The sequence below is a fragment of the Trichoplusia ni genome, chromosome 14 (genome assembly GCF_003590095.1).
Source record: "Trichoplusia ni isolate ovarian cell line Hi5 chromosome 14, tn1, whole genome shotgun sequence".
NCBI classification, from domain to species: Eukaryota; Metazoa; Arthropoda; class Insecta; order Lepidoptera; family Noctuidae; genus Trichoplusia; species Trichoplusia ni.
In genome coordinates, this window is record NC_039491.1 from 5017989 (window position 1) to 5034904 (window position 16916).

The following is a 16916-nucleotide window of genomic DNA, read 5'->3' on the forward strand; positions in this document are numbered from 1 at the left end:
GGTCTTGGTGGTTGGCGTTGGTTACCAAAATTTGGGATAGTCGTAAGTATGTATTAGAACATAAATTGACTAAAAAGTAATAAATGTAGTCTTCTATTAAAGGTTTGGAATGAATCGCTACATGAATTATGTTTTCAATTAAACTTACACCCGGAATTAAACAAAATAAATAATTACAAAGAACTACATTAGCATTAAATAAATTTCACAATCCGATAAGCTAGATATAATCTGCATTCCATAACAGTTATAATGAGTTGTAAGATCGTACGCAAGTAATGGGTGCTCATCGAGGTATTAAGTAACCGTTACCCTCAGCTGACTCTTACGACACAAGAAAACCGTTTATCTTGGCTATCTTTGCACTAGTATATTATATAGTCCACGCCAAACAAAAGAGAAACAATCTTCAGATCTTTGTAAGACAAGATTGCAATTGAATTTGAATTTGAATTTGCATTGCAAAAAATATTATGATCATTGTTTTTGTGTTTTGCAGTAACTCATAAATTATGAGGTTATCTAGCTTAATTAATTCTCATGGAATTTTATTTTAACAATCGAGCTTCTAAATTGTTAAATGAATTATTATTATATTCATGTTCTTTGTTGATGTGTACAACAATTACCGTGAACATCACCTAACTATTTGAGAAGTATCAACGCAGAATATGACATTTCTTAAATTTTTATAATAAAATAATTCTTAACCTTAACAGCACACGTTAGTCGTCGCCTTATTTAGAACTCATCATCATCAAATCAACTTATTATGCGTAACGCTTTACCCATCTCTACCTGTCGATTAAATTACATTACACTTTTTAACGTCTAACCGCTCATTATCAGTTAGATAATTCAGTTAACTCACGCAATAACATGACATAATGTTAACGGTCCGATGATCGGTTAAAATATTCTGCTATCTTCTAGGTCAACATCGCTAAATGATGTTGGTGAAATGCTACTTAATTAGAAATCCATCTTTCATATTTCAACCCAAATAATTAATTCATACATATTTGGTATTGCGAAGAAAAAATAAAATTTAATTTTAGATTAGTTAACTGCACCCAAATCTATCCTGAATAAAAAGTTCCTATGTGATAGAAATGTTTTTGACTAGCCTACTAACCTACTTTTTTAGTCATAATAAAGTATGCAATGGAACGTAATTTATCATTGAAAATAACTTAAAAACAAGGAAGTCGTCTTTATTTTTGGGTTATTCTATGTCATGTTATCTCAAAGGTGTTATGAACATTAAACACCTATTAAAAATTATTTGCCATACTTACGTATGTATTAATGATAGGAACCTATTTCGTAAATGGAATACGTACCGCTACGTATGAACCAATCAGAAGCCCAAAACAAACCAATTTCGCAAATCAACACACTGTAAAAGTAGAAAATAAAATTAAAAAACAAAAGCGGTTGGTAACATTAATACAAATAAACTGGACCAAGAAGTGATGGGATTGCGGTCGTCAGTCGGCCTTGACTCCAAGTAACGGGTTCAAGCCGGCGATGAAAGAAAAAGTTTTTTGGCCACAGTCATAAGCGGCAGCGGGCGCTTAAGCGAGGAAGTTAAAAAATAGGCGAGAAAAAGTGCACAATAGAAATTATGTAGGTATTTTACACTAGATGATTTAAGGACAGTACGGGATTAGTACCAAATAGGAATCCCGTCATAAAAAAAAACGTGGTAAGAAATTGACAGTAGTATTTGACATAAGCTGATAAACAAATTCAACATTTAGCAGCACTTTATGCTGCTGAGAAATTTAAAATTAACTGTAGTCATTCTTATGTGAGAAATGACTGAGAAGAGAGAAAGAATTTGTAAAAGTTTTAACGCCAGTGCATTTAAGATCGCTCTTTTCGTCACTATGTTACAATTCTTAAACATACCATGTTACAGTATGCGTTGTGACATTATATAAGTTCAAAATCTTGCGTCTTAACCGATTGGCCTAATTTTTTTAATAACACACTTATGTCGATATTACAAAGCGTTTTAATGTATGTTTTAAGCACCGAATGCAACTTTTTGCTTAGGAAAGAATCAATCTAATTTATAATTAAACTTTCTTTATCTAATGTGTAGACATTTTTTGTTACATTGAAGGTCAAGTAAGGTTCTATAACAGTAATGCCTTATTAGAATAGTGTCTAAGAAACTACTTTTTAATTAAAAATGTTGCGTTAATAATTGATTCTCACCAAATGTAGGTAAGTAGATGGCGAAGTTTAAATTACAGTACTATGAAATATTAAATAAAAATACATTTCCTAGACTTAAAGGTGCTAATTACGGATTCTCAATAATAAGCAACATTTAATTTGTCAACAGGGAGCAGTACCAGGGCATCAAACCTCCTGTCTTGAGATCCGAGTTGGACTTCGATCCCGGTTCGAAATACCACATTCCTGCCAACATTCCGTATATAAGGTAAGTTTAGATTAAGAACAACAGAAATCTCTGTGTAGCTTTTTGTAAAAAGTAGTAGTATTTAGTAGCTATTATAAGAAATCTGTCTAACAAAATATGTAAAAAAATGAAAATGATCGCTGAAAAATACCTACGCTTCATATACACATTAATTCTAATTATCAGGTTTATTGGGCATATCATTCAAAAATACGAGTCTCATTAAAAAAAAATTTGAGCAGAAAATATCAACGGTCATTTAAGACTTCAACTTGAAAGTATCGTTAATTAGTTGTAATAATTATCTTAATCGTTATACAAGATCAGCTCATTAGGCATGTCCTCTTCCACCTCTAGATGCAGGCAATCGCTGTGAAAGCGAGAAGCTCGTTGTGTGGTATAATTCTCTCTCTTTCATATAACAGCATCGGTCCAGCTTTAAGATTTTATAGTACAAGTGAAGTTATGATTACCGCAGTAATAAGGATATTTCGTTGAGGAACGGATTGAATTACTTTTGATCTCATTGTATTCCGGTTGTATAATGTTTCAGTTATATCTTGATGATATTTCTGTGTGGTTATGCATCACCGGTAGCCTTTCATTTGGTGTAAATGTCATAGCATTTCATGCTATAATAATTTTAATCTGAACCCAGATAGATCGCAATTTGCTAATCTTTATTCGATCCTGGTACAATTTATCAGTGTTTTACTGCTTCCTGAAGGAATTTATTACGTAACCTTCCAAAGAAACGCGACTTTGTTTTCGTTGTAATAAATATTTATTTTTTCTTCATGCAATTTTGACAGTCTAATTCCTGTTGCCATTGTATTGCAACTTATATAATGTTCCTTCCGGTTTCGTTCAATATAGTTTTTGTATAACGCTAACGTTTATCAAACGGATAGTACTCGAGATTTTGTTATATGGAGACACATAGTAGTTGTTTCGGCCCTTTAAAGATTTATCAGTCTGTAGACATGTTCATTGTGTGCCAGTAATTTGCATTTGAAGCGACAATCCGTTTGGCTATCGTGTATTGTCCATTCTCACGCTATTGCGTACTTGTTGAATATATTACCTATGTTTACACTAGCTTTTGTTTAAGCTTACAAATGTGGGTTGGTAAATGGTAAGTATGAAACAAGAACTTTACGATTATATTCTTGTAGAGATTATAAACGATAGTTTAAATCGATATTACTAAATCGTGAAACTACCTTTTGAGTAAGTATACAATCGTACTCATGTTTACTGTCTATTGAAAATTGATAGTTTACACATGGATTAAGAAATTGTTCAAGAGAAACATAACTTTTTCTTTGTTTTTGTCTTTATTTAATACGCATTTGGCAGCAGGCTCCATAAGAAAGCTTTATTTTTCACAGACCTGCTTAATAAATTACAACGAGTTTATTTAAACAATAATTTATTTTCATATTTAACTGGGGGGCAAAAGCCTTATCAAGTTACCTGTTGACTTGTTACGCAAACGTTGCGTAAGACCCACTGGTTTCCTTAATGACGTTGCAATTATGAACGGGAAGTTGACGAACAAGCTCAGTCAAGTGCGGTTTTGGGAGGTGTAAATGCTGTCTCGTATGGCATTTCAGGGGCATTCAGCTATTTTTATCTTCTTCCACCCAAAGGAAAGGAAAAATGAATTAAATCGGTCCGGGCGTTTCAGAGGAGATACAGTAAAACTATTAATTAATCAGTTCAGATTTGTGTTTTAGATGACAATAATAAATAATACTTATCAGAGCAAAAAGTTGTAGACCTGAGGATGTAAACTATTAAACACATTTTTTTGTTATGATGTGGTTATTTTTGTATTATTTCCATAGCAATTCATTATTAAATATCTATTTAAATCTCTTTATAAAAAGATGTGACGTTTTAACCTTAAAGTTTAATAAATCAGTAGTACCTTCTGGAAAATTCTTACAACGGATTTAAGATTGCCCCACAGTCACATTTTTATGCGATCTCTGAGAGGGCAAGGCTTCTATAAACATTGACGACTTTCCAATTTCAAAATCAAATTATTTTTTCCACACACACTTAATTGGAAAATCATATTTAAATGTTTTGTTTTGTAACTATATATTATTATTATATACCCCATGTCAAGGCTCTATAATAAAACGATTTTCTCTTTACATAAGATCATATAAATGATTGAATTTGAATGATTAACTTTGACGAAATCATTATGATTGGTATCGAACATCGAAATGTAAAATTGCTAAAGTATAAGAAAGATGAATATATTTGCTATTGACTTATTCCGTTTGTGTATTTTCACGTACTACGATTTGTTTTGGTTTTTGTCCAATATCATCTGTGCAATATACCTATATTATTATATCACTCGATTTATATTGTTACTATCGATTCACATGTCTTTGGCTTTTGCAAGTCCTTCTGCTGAAATAAAATCAAGAAATAGGTAGGTAGATGATACTTTCTTGAACTCCAAACTCACTTATAACGGAAGTAAGAGTTTTCGTTTCAAAAACTTTTGGGCATACTTAATTTATATATTAATTAATAGTTACGCTGAATTCATTAATTTGCTAAATAGTTTACATTAATAAAATTCTACGTCGGTCGTTTTTTCCTCGTTTACTTGTTTACGTAATCCAAAAAAAAACATATTTCCTCTACAAAGATATAATTACCTAGATGGTATATCTATGATATACGATGTGTGATTGATGGGGCATTTGTTGGGTTCACAAAATAGACGAAATGTTTTCTGGAAAATTCTGTTGCTTTCCAAGTTATAGGTATATACGTTTGTCTTCCAATACGTTTGATTTATAATAACTGTTGCCCAGCCCTAAAGAGGTCACAAAGAGCGGGCTTTGTCAATATTAGTTCTTCAAACTTCCGATGTAAGTATATTGAACTCTATATCAAAAAAGTTTCTACGCAAGGTCTACGAATAAAAATCATTTGTTTTTAAAACTGTTTGGTATTACTTAAGTTAATTACGAACAGTTAAATCACGATACAATTCTCTCACCGTTGTAAGTTGTTGTAATATTATCTCATGGTATATTGTCATTTGGCACGATACCTGTTATGAATGACTCTCACACATCTAGGTCGAATAGTGAAAGTGTTTTATTCCGATATAAAACCAGATTCTTTTGCATAATTTTGTATATGTATGTATATTATATGATTTTGTTATCATATTTATTTTAATTAAAATACTAATTACGTCTAAGCTAATTTTATAGCCAGTGGAATTTGTTTTCATATTAGGCTGTATTTTTAAATTTAAATGTAATATGTGATGCAATGAAAGATTACCTCAACGAACCTTATCTAATATCTTTGTGCTAACACCCTGATGTTCTTTGCTGTGTGTCGATCTTTACGTGTATTTACAACCTAAAGAAGCTAGAAGAGTAAAACAACAACATAAATGTTTATATCACTTTTTTTAATACTTTCGTCACTATTTACACGGTCACAGGTACATAGCAGTCACAGTACAACATAATTAAAAAAAAAACAATTACTAAACAAGATAACATTTAAAGCTAAAGAAAAAATAAAGAGATCAGTTCTTTTAATGATGATGTTCGTGTTCATCGAAACCGCCTTCTAGACCACCCTCGAAACCTCCAAAGTGACCTTGGCCCTCTCCATGTTGCTCATGGTGCTCATGATGGGACTCCTCGTGATGTTTGTGTTCTACGATCGTCGGCACATGCACGTTCACGGTGTAAGGCACGTGCTTCTCAACATGGTGCGCAACATGCTTCTCCAAGTGAACTGGGACGGGCCTGTCCACAGGCACGTGCACCGGGATCGGAACCTTCTTCTCCACTGGGTAGGGAATTACCTTCTCCACTGGGTAAGGCACTGGAACGTGAACCTTGACTGGCACTGGTACCGGCTTCTCAACGTGCACTGGTACAGGGTTGTCGACGTGCACCTTCACTGGGTAAGGAATCTTCTTCTCAACTGGGTATGGCACCTTCTTCTCGACGTGGTAGGGCACAGGCTTCTCAACGTGTACGGGCACAGGGTTGTCGACGTGCACGGGCACTGGGTAGTGGATAACCTTCTCGACTGGGTAAGGTACAGGCACCTTGACCGGTACTTTCACTGGGAATGGCACCTTCTTCTCGACTGGGTAGGGGTGAGGTACGGGCACTTTAACTGGCACGGGTATGTGTTTCTCCACAGGGTAAGGGACATGTTCGTACACTTTGACTGGTACGGGGTTGTCTACGTGAACTTTCACGGGAACTGGCACGTGTTTTGTCACGGGGTAAGGTTTTGAAATATATTCGGGTACTTTGATGTACTCCTTGACGGGGAAATGGACAGTTTTGACGACGGGGTAGGGCTGGGGTACGTGCACTTTGACGGGGTAAGGCACGTGTTTCTCTACCGGCACGGGGATGTGTTTCTCGACGGGGTAGGGTACATGAACTTTCTTGATAACCGTGATGGTTTTGTGAACATGTTCCTCATGACCACCGAAGTCGTGTCCTCCTTGGTCACCTCCTGATGATCCTCCTAGATCGTGTCCAAAAGAGCCTCCAAAGTCACCTCCCAGGTCGCCATGGTCGCCGTAGTACTCTGAAAGTCCTCTTTTGTCTTGTCTCTTTGTTTCTTCTGCGGCTTTTGGTTCAGCCTTGGTGTCCTTCTCCGCCTTTTCCTCTGCCGTGGCCAGGCTTATAGCCACGGCCAGGATTAGGGAAGATCTCTGTAAATAAAATGGTCGAATTAAATTTTCTTATGAAAACTCAAATATTTATTACAACAAAATAAAAACAATCGCATGCAATTGCTAAATAATTTCAAACCAAAACTGATAATGAACACGAGAAACGTTAAACGAAAAGGGAAATTAACTTATTCTAGTGAAATCTAACTGGAAGTGAACACAAGAACTTTCCGAGCATTGTGGGACAAGTCATAACGACTAGTTATGCGAATAAGGAAATAACTTTACGTAATATTGATCTAATAACGCGTCATTCACTTAGATTACAGTATTAATTTTATATTTATGAAATATGAAACTTCCGGTAAGTAAACAAATAATTATTTTTTAATTAAAGCTCGATCATATTTTTTTATTCTAAAAAAGTTAGATTTTTTAAGAAATCTAGAGAAGTTGATCCTTTATCCTTTGCCACATTAAAAAAAATAAACACAATGACACTTGACATCCGTACTGCACACACTAAGAACACTGGCACTAGATTTTTTACTAACCAGTAGCTTCATCTTCGCTTCGCTTGTTGTTCAGCGAATGTTACGCCTTGAGTGTATTCCAAACACGCCAGTTACCTGGTTTTATACCTCATGCAAGTAGTTTCGTATGTACGAATGTTGCAAACACTTTCGCTGGTGTGAGTGACGGTTGAATGTGTGGGGTCGTATTTTTTTTTTCAAGAAGATGGGACGTTGCAGGCCAGCCTAGTTTGTTTATAATATTACGGTTTTATTATGTTGTGCAAGCCTTCAATATTCCTTAGCGATAAAATACTGCGTGATTTCTAGGCAGTAGTGATTTATTGTCGAATTAAATTCATAAATAAGTCAAGCATTTATGTTAAATTTTATTTATGAGTTTACATGATTTTGTTCATGTTCTACAAAACATAGATGGAAACATTCGGCTCAATTAGGTACAGTAGTAATGCTTGATGGCTATAGTTTATTAAATATAAACGATAACCTCATTTCATTTTACTTCATTTCGTTCAGGTTAATTTTTATTTTAAAAACAAACTAAGAAGTTGAAAGAGTACATGCTAATATTTCATAACTATTACCTGATTATAATGTTGGTAATATGCACTTAATTTTTTTTTTGCAGAATAGAACTGAACCTACTTAAAAGCCTGAAAAGCTAAACATAATTTGAATAAAAGTTTTGTTACCAATGATAATGCTAAATAATCAGGATTATTCTTTTAAGTAACTGAAGAATTACCAAAAATACCCGTATTTTTCTTAAAAAAAAAATAACTCATCGTCTCCTCTCTTTTTTCTTGAACTTCCAGAAAATATTGACAATATCCATAAATTAAAAGATTTCTTTAACGATCATTTGATTGAGATTTGAGACACTTGTTGTGATTCACCAACCGGATGGTGATCATATAACTATATGCTTTATCCGGATCATACAATCAAAACAAGGCTGCTTTGTATCACTTTTGACCTTATCCATAACACTCATAACCCTAAGGGATAAGGATTGTCCACCCTTAATATTTAGTGTCCACTGTGATCATCGACTGTTAGGCGTAGTTCGCTGGGACAGCTAGTTCATATACCTATAAATCAGTCACGCCAGGTTAGAGGAGGTAACAAACATCACTCCCAATCTTTCATCTTTATAAGATTTGTATGATAAATAATAGCCGTAGGTATTTTTAATTGATCTAAAGCAACTCATCGTGAGGAAACTTGGCTTTCATGGCCAGTAATCGCCGACACGTGTTGGGCAAGCTAAAGCTTATCGTAACTCATCCGACATAGATACTATATTCTCAATAGATAAAATTAAGCGTTAACCAACCAGAACGTTGGCCTTTAAGAATTTGTGTTTCACAAAACTTTTAAATTTTCTAACATAAAACCGACGTCAAGGTGTTTGAGAAAACTAAAATTACGAATTATCTATTCAGTAGATATAAGTATCATCACCATCATCATCACCTCAGCCTATAACTTAATAAGTAAATTTCACTGCAATAAAAAAAAATCAATAATAAACTAAGTACTTAGGTAATATCTATATGGAAAAGGAGAACGCTGTACTTTCTTCAAGTCTGTAAGCCAACTTAAGCAAAATATTTTTATTAGATGTATACCCAGATAGTAGGATATATAAAAAGCGTCCATCTCTTGACTATGATAAGATCAAAATACGTTTCTCGAAGTTTCCTAATAAATACTTCTTTACTTTTGTATAAACATCGACTTATAAATATATGAGCTATCACCTCCTCGACTATACTGAAACCCAGAACTTGTTCAAAATGAAGGAAAGATGTGGAAAACTCCAAAAATCTGATTACCATACATAATTTAGAGTTCACGTAAGAATCACATGACTCCGTAGTAGAATAGGAATTGTGTATTACGTGAACATACTAATCTCGTCGCTTGTTTATTTATGTTGTTGAGATACCATCAAACGAATTACAGATTTATGAGGTATTCATTAAAATTAATTAGGTACAAAGTAGCTACTGGCAATGACGGGGATTATTCAACACACATCTTTGTGTTTAATTTATTTTAAGAACATTAATACTCTCATTATTAAGTAAACATAGGTACATGATATACATAGGTATCAGCTAAAGGGCAGAAAACCCGTAAAATATGTATAACACTTAGTTAAACAGGAAGAAAACAAGAAGTGACAGTAAAACCCAGTTTTTATTACGATTCATCTTTTAAGAGCAATTCTAAATTCTGGGACCGTCTTCTAAGTCGAACGTTACGTGAGGAACATTTTAACTTCTTAGATTAGAAGTTTGTTAATAAGGACACAGTAAAACCAGTATTTACACTTAAGTTCTTACCAATTTGTAACTTCCAACGCTTAAAGAGGGACGTTTTAAGTTTGACCAGCCTGTGTGTGTTTGTAGCACCATATCTTAGTAGACCTTAAATCTATATCTATATCTATACTAATATATAAAGCTGAAGAGTTTGTTTGTTTTTTTGAACGCGCTAATCTCAGGAACTACTGGTCCAAATTGAAAAATTCTTTTTGTGGTGAATAGACCATTCATCGAGGAAGGCTTTAGGCTATAAACCATCACGCTGCGACTAATAGGAGCGAATATACAATAATGGAAAATGTAAAAAAAACAGGGCAGGTATAAATCATAACTTATATTTCTGCCCACGGGGACGAAGTCGCGGGCAACAGCTAGTTACGAGATAAAGTGATCTAGAGTAAATATTGCGTCTATTACGCGTCCAGTCGAAAATACCAGAAATTCGGTGAATTTACCATATCAGCACACTAGTGGAATTAATATATCTATGTAGTTTGTTTTGTTTATAAAATTTAATAAGCTGTTTGTCTTTCACTTCAAACGGAAAATCTTCTGAGTTTTGATAGGTTTGCAATGCATTATGTGAATATATTAAAAAACACATTTATGCCTTTAAATGCAATTAGTCTAACTTAAAAGGTTTATTCGTGACATCAGAAACAGGCTTCTAACATTTGCGGTCGCGGCAGTGCCCTCGTTCAACTAACGCGACCCAAGTTCGTAGTTCAAGCGCGCGCCCTTCCAAACCAGTAGAAACGTAATACAGTCACAAGTTCAATCACTTGGAAAACCTTTACTATTTTGAAAAGGTGACATTATTTTATTCTTCTCGTTAAATAATATGTGTTGACCATGACTTCGAATAGAAAACTACGGAGCCAAACTTTTTTTATGGAACTAAATGACAGCTATAAATAGAGACGAATTGAAAACCTATTTTTTTTTTAATCGGTTGATAAATAGAAGAAAAGTAGGCTGGAATTTATCCTGGAGCACTAACCGATATAATCATCATTTGGAAATAAAATTATCATACCAAACAAGTAACTTAAAATGTCTTATTGCAGACAAGAATATGTCCCATTATAAGGATATTAATTAATAATCATCTCGTAATCTTGTTCTGTCAAGTTAAGTATGTCGTTAATATGATCGAAGCACATTTACGTCACAAACGTCGAGAAAGAGCTAATTACATAATTAATGGCATAGTTCACTTCTGATATACTCAGAATAGCATGTTTCCTTCCAGACAATTTTATTCGCTATTCATTAATAACCGTAGCAAATGTAGAGACGGGGAAAAAATCGAAAGTGGTTCATATAAGTTAAAATAAATAGCGACCTTGACTGAAATTGACGCTGTTGCCTAATGCTGAACCATTCATTCATACTTAGATTATTTTATTACCCATGAAGTTATTTTATTGGAAAATAAGAGATATTGTTTTTGTGATATGCGTAATAGATTGTTTGTCTTATCGGTCAGGGGCGAAGGTGAAAATGTAAAATGATATTTTTTCGCGCATCATGTTTGGGATAGCACTGGAATATCGGTGCTATGCATATTATAAAAAAGTTGTTTTCTGGATCCTTATCAGCGTCTATTAAAATCAATTAAGCGTGAGACATGTAGCAGAAATAGATGTTTTGGGTAAATTACAAATTATTAGGACTTAATATTATATCTACATTTAAGCATACTTTAGAGATAGAGGAGCTCGTGGCTAAGCTATAACCGCATAAGTGATTCGATCACCATCGTGACCATCTTTGTCATAACGAGTTCCTCCGTGTTTCGGAAGGCACGTTAAATCGTGGGTCCCGGCTGTTATTCCTACATCTTTGACAGTCGTTACAGGTAGTCAGAAGCTTGAAAAAGTCTGACAGCCAGTCTAACCAAGGGGTATCGTGTTGCCCAGGTAACTGGGTTGAGGAGGTCAGATAGGCAGTCGCTCCTTGTAAAACACTGGTACTTAGCTGAAACCGGTTGGACTGGTAGCCGACCCCAACATAGTTGGGAAAAGGCTAGGCCAATGATGATTTAAGCATACTTTAACGAATGTAGCGCAGGATTCCCATTACGCTATCGCAAACGATAAATCTGCAACTGACGTAGTAACCAGTCTAAGCTTCCTTTAAGAGGCCATTAAAGATATTATGCCACGTACTGACATAATCTGCTACTGATTTATTTTGACCCATTTTCAAACACACTTAAAGCTCATCAAGAATCTCTTTATGAATTTACGCAAGCTGAGGAAGTAATGTGCGCAGTAATCAGCACTGAAGAGTGTCAACTGTCATTATATTTACACTATTACGTTGTGTTGCGATGTTGTTGCATACTGAACTAGATATGACAGAAAAAAAATTGAAAAAGATCAAACATGCGTGTCCGGTCTGTGCGTTCATCGGATTAGTAATCTAATTTTGGTTTTTCAGCTTCTTACTCAAATTATACTAAAGTAGACGGAAAACGTTTAAATAATAAATCAATTACTTCTGTGTTACTTATGGGCTACCTTCTGGGCTACTTATTCATTTTCACGAAAAGGTTTTATCAAAAATCTAGAGTTACACGCGACACGAGGCGTCTACGAGTCATGTATAGACAAATAGATAATTAACGTGACTGATAGATAGTCTGTTACACTTTTATACGATATTAAATTTATTCAAGAAAAGCTCCCTGCAGAAATAAGACCGACTAAAAAAGCGCACCAAATTAGTTCACCCGTTTTAGACGACCGGTGCTACATACAGACAAGCAAACTTACATACAGAGTGATCAAACTTGAAACACTCTTGTTTTTGCATTGAGTCTTAACAATAAGACCAAGGTGGAAAGAAAGTATGGACTTAATCTGTTGTGCAAATCCAGCATCAATACAGTTGTTAAGACCCATGTTTAGATAAAAGAGATTTATCGTTATCGCGATCAATATGAGATTATACCAATACTCTACTTTAATTTTATTGACTTTTCTATACGTTTATTGTAGCTGATTGTCATCTTAATAATAGAGTTCGAGAATGCGGGTTACGCGATAAAAAGATCGATAGGTACAATTGGTAGTGACAATAGTATTTTGTAGAAGTCAATGCTTTTATTTATGATACCGTTTTTGTAGGTGATAATTGTTAATAATTACAGATATTAGAACTATTTTTTTATAGTTTTTGACAGTTGAAATGATGCTTACATTTTATAATTATGTGATTTTTGTATTATTTTATGTTTGGATTTGAAGTTCTATACCAACGCAAAGTACCTATGTGACTTTTGAAAGTAATATTTAAGTTATGATAAGTTTTTTTAATAAATTTTTTGACTACATCACTGACAAACGGCAAGGGATAATATCGTGGCGTATCTTTGATTCTAAATATTGGAATCTGAATCACCCCCAGTAGGTAAGCAAGCGTAGCTTTCAGTGTTCAAGCCTTTCTTATAGCGGAAGAAGCCCGTGCCTATCCTGGGTTGTTGTCATATGTATTATATTTTAAACATATATGTGGATTTAAATTTATGTGTATGTATGTTACGTATAATGTTGTTAAAAAGTTTCGATGTAAAGGTTACAACAAATTGATCATCCACGTTTGAAACGAATTACGTATTCTAACAAAGACACATGTACAGTTTACTTGAATCAGTATTGATTGAATCCCCAATTGAAGGCCTTATTTAATATCTGTATGTATTTATCCGGTATAGAAATAAAAAATCCATACGAGTTGCATTTAATATACGCAATACGATCCAACGTTTCTCAATGTTAGTACCAGTTTACTTTCAACCTCGCTTCATTTCACATAACTGTATTGAATAATCTTCAACCATATAAAAGTAAGAAACAACAATTACAATTAATAAGCTCATATTACCATGCACTTGCGGCCACAAAAACCGGTCATTATAAATTATAATACATAATTTCCGACAGTCTGTGTTACTTGTAATCTCAGACGACGTCGTAACACTTACTGGTTTACAATGTCTATGTGATGTGTTGATATTGCAATGAGTTATACACTTTTTGGCAAATTTATTGTATCACGAATTGAATTTTAAATATTTTGTAGAAAAAAATGGTTGTGATAAGTGAAACTTTACTCCATTTGTTTACGTACTTACGCTTAGTTTTAAAATGTTAGTTTGAAAAAACGCGACAAAATTATTGTAAAACGATAATAAAGTGAATTTATAAATACATGATTGTATCAAAGACGATTCAAAATTGTTACCTTTTTTTACCTTTTGTTACCTTTTTTTTAATTATCCTAAACCAGTGAAACATAGAAAATATTAGATTGCTAATTCCGCAATATCCAGCTTAATAATCAAAGTGGCAAGTAATTACAATTAACAAAGAACCTGACGCAAATAATATAGCATGCATAATGACAGATATAGATCAAGTTATAAAAACGAAATGATCGTTTATAATTATACCAGACAAACTGTCAGGTTCTTCTTTAACTTCTTTACTTCGTACGTCTAATGGACTTACAATTAAGCTTTCTGAACATTGTGGATTAATATGAGCTAAATACAATAGAATATTTTACAAAACTTTTCTTGCCCTGTTAATTTGAAGGCCAAGCCGCGTGTGAAATACATTAATAAGTAAAAAAAAATATGACTGAGATTAGTGTCATAAGATTTTTTTCCAGTCATATTGTACCCTTAAAATGATATTTAGTAACACTCAAGTGACATTACTTGCGATTGCAATCTTTAGAAGTTCGAAATTGCTTAATTTCAGTTACTGAAGGTACAATTGCAATAAATAAAATAATAAACGTGTTTTCACTTTATTTTGCTCGCAATTGTATTCACTAGTGGGGTCGAATTTGATGCAAACAGTTTTTCATGAATTGTCTTCTACTTTTAGATGCTTTGACTGTAGACCTTTATCATTCCTTTTTTTTCTAAAAGCTTATTTTAAGGAGCATAGCTACGCCATCATAGCAATTAAACGAGAGTTGCGACTGCGGATATATGTATAGTATAAATAGTAGTACGCTGATATCAACAATGACAAAAACAAATGTAACCAACAAGTACTTATGCTCGTGTGTTCCTAAGAAACGATTCTAATGTTGGAGCTCTCCCCATGTCAGAGGTGGGCGCGACTCAGTTTTTCTAGTAACTAATTATAAACTAATTAGTTAATGCATATTTAATGTCAGTCACTGGTTTTTGTTCCAATTAATGATTTTTATTTGATTTGATTAGCATTAATGGAATTGAAACCTAAATTACTCAGCAGTAGGGGAATCAAAAACAGGAGTAAAAAAAAAACTAAGTACAAGACTTTTTTCATGTTTGTTAAAGAACCTCGCAATTTACCTTACTTTAAAGCAGCTTTGTAGCGTGCACTTAAAGTACCATTTTCCTTTATCTACATAAAGTTATCAACACTACATTATGCCCACATAGTTACAATACTAATTATGTAATACATATAAAATTAGACAAAAACAAGTTATTCGAGTGATCTAGTTGACGTCATTGGGGGCTTGTCAGTTTGACAAATCGATCACGATCTATTTACACCGTGATTAGACTAGCGATAGTCAAGTGTTTATGTTCTGTTACTATCTAGAATGTTCTCTCGAATACGGAATAGGGTTGTGCAAGTTCACTTTACTGCCTCAGGGTGTGGTGTTACTGCAAACGAGATCTATCGATGAAATCGATAATTCTTTTTGCACAAATAATGTTACTGAAGATATTTTTTTATGTTATTCTGTCAACAACATGAACTTGATGAATATTTCATGTGTAGGTTCTTATGTGCAGGATAAAACAGCTTTCGTCAGACTTTCTAAAGCAGGTTTTCCAAAAACATATAATTTAAAAATGCATAAAATTTATTATCTTAACATAAATATTTATGAGTGAAGTTGAATGTTTACCTATTAATTTGTCTTGGGAAAAGGATGTACGTCCTTATGTTATGATGGAAAAATATAATTTTATTTTGGAAACAACAAAAAAAATATAGAAAAAATGCGAAGACATGACTCAGAAAAATGACTCCGATAATTCTTCTTATTCTTTTTAATTTTCTGTTTCTTTAAAATATGTATTTTGTCAGCCAAGTTTATGCTAGAGCAGGAAAAAAACAAAGCTACCTACGAATATAACTGTAATAACAAGAGAAAAAGTCTATAAATTTAAATTAGAAAAATCTAACCAAAGAAACAATATACTTATTTAAAAAAGGGACGGCGTTATCCGTCCGTGAATTGGAAGGATCATACATAGATATTCTTTGAATAATCACATCTTCGCTTGCACAGTAACCAAACATTTTGCCCTCAGGCGGTACCAGCCACGACGGTAAATCATTAATACTTTATTAACATTAAAATTTATGAAATCGCAATACAGCATCTAGGTTTATGTTATACTGCATTTCCTTTGGCCTTGTTTTTCTTGATACCGAGCTGATCTGTTTTTGTTTTTATAAAAACGATATTATTCGGATGATATATCATGTTACTTAATCTGCGTCAGCAGAGCTGTGATACTCTAACTTAAGTCACAGAATTAAAACATAAATTGCATTGTGTTCTTTTTATAAACTAAGACAGGTTCAGAATTATTGAAGTTCTATAATGTTGTAGTCTATATGTACCTACGCCAAATTCTAAAATTTTATTTACAACTAGAACTAGCCAATGTGGACATTTTTAGCTGCTTACTTACGGAGCAGCTAAACTTGGGAAAACCCTATTTACAAACAGCGTACTTTAACCCAATCCGACCCTACCATCTTACAGGTCAAGGGCTCATATAAGTAGAGAAACACATCATACACTGATATTGAAAAATTAAGGTTTACAAGAACGGACTATAAATTAATAGGTGTTTTAAAATGAAGCCCAGATGTAAATTAACT

General features: G+C 33.6%; 2 protein-coding genes across 2 annotated transcripts in view; one reads left to right on the plus strand and one right to left on the minus strand.

Annotated features, from left to right (window-relative positions):
* LOC113500811 (angiotensin-converting enzyme-like) overlaps positions 1–2459 on the plus strand; it is a 75751-nt gene extending 73292 nt beyond the window's left edge. The window contains exon 33 of the mRNA XM_026881709.1: positions 2357–2459. Coding sequence (XP_026737510.1) covers positions 2357–2459 — 103 coding nt within the window. The remainder of the gene's footprint in view (positions 1–2356) is intronic.
* Positions 2460–5873: 3414 nt separating this feature from the next.
* LOC113500617 (proline-rich protein 4-like) lies at positions 5874–7971 on the minus strand. The gene is made up of 2 exons (XM_026881470.1): positions 7688–7971; positions 5874–7172 (listed from the first exon to the last, which is right to left on the minus strand). Exons 1-2 carry the CDS (start codon positions 7697–7699, stop codon positions 6024–6026), a joined length of 1161 nt encoding a protein of 386 aa, XP_026737271.1. The 5' UTR covers positions 7700–7971; the 3' UTR covers positions 5874–6023.
* Between the last annotated feature and the right edge of the window lie 8945 nt (positions 7972–16916).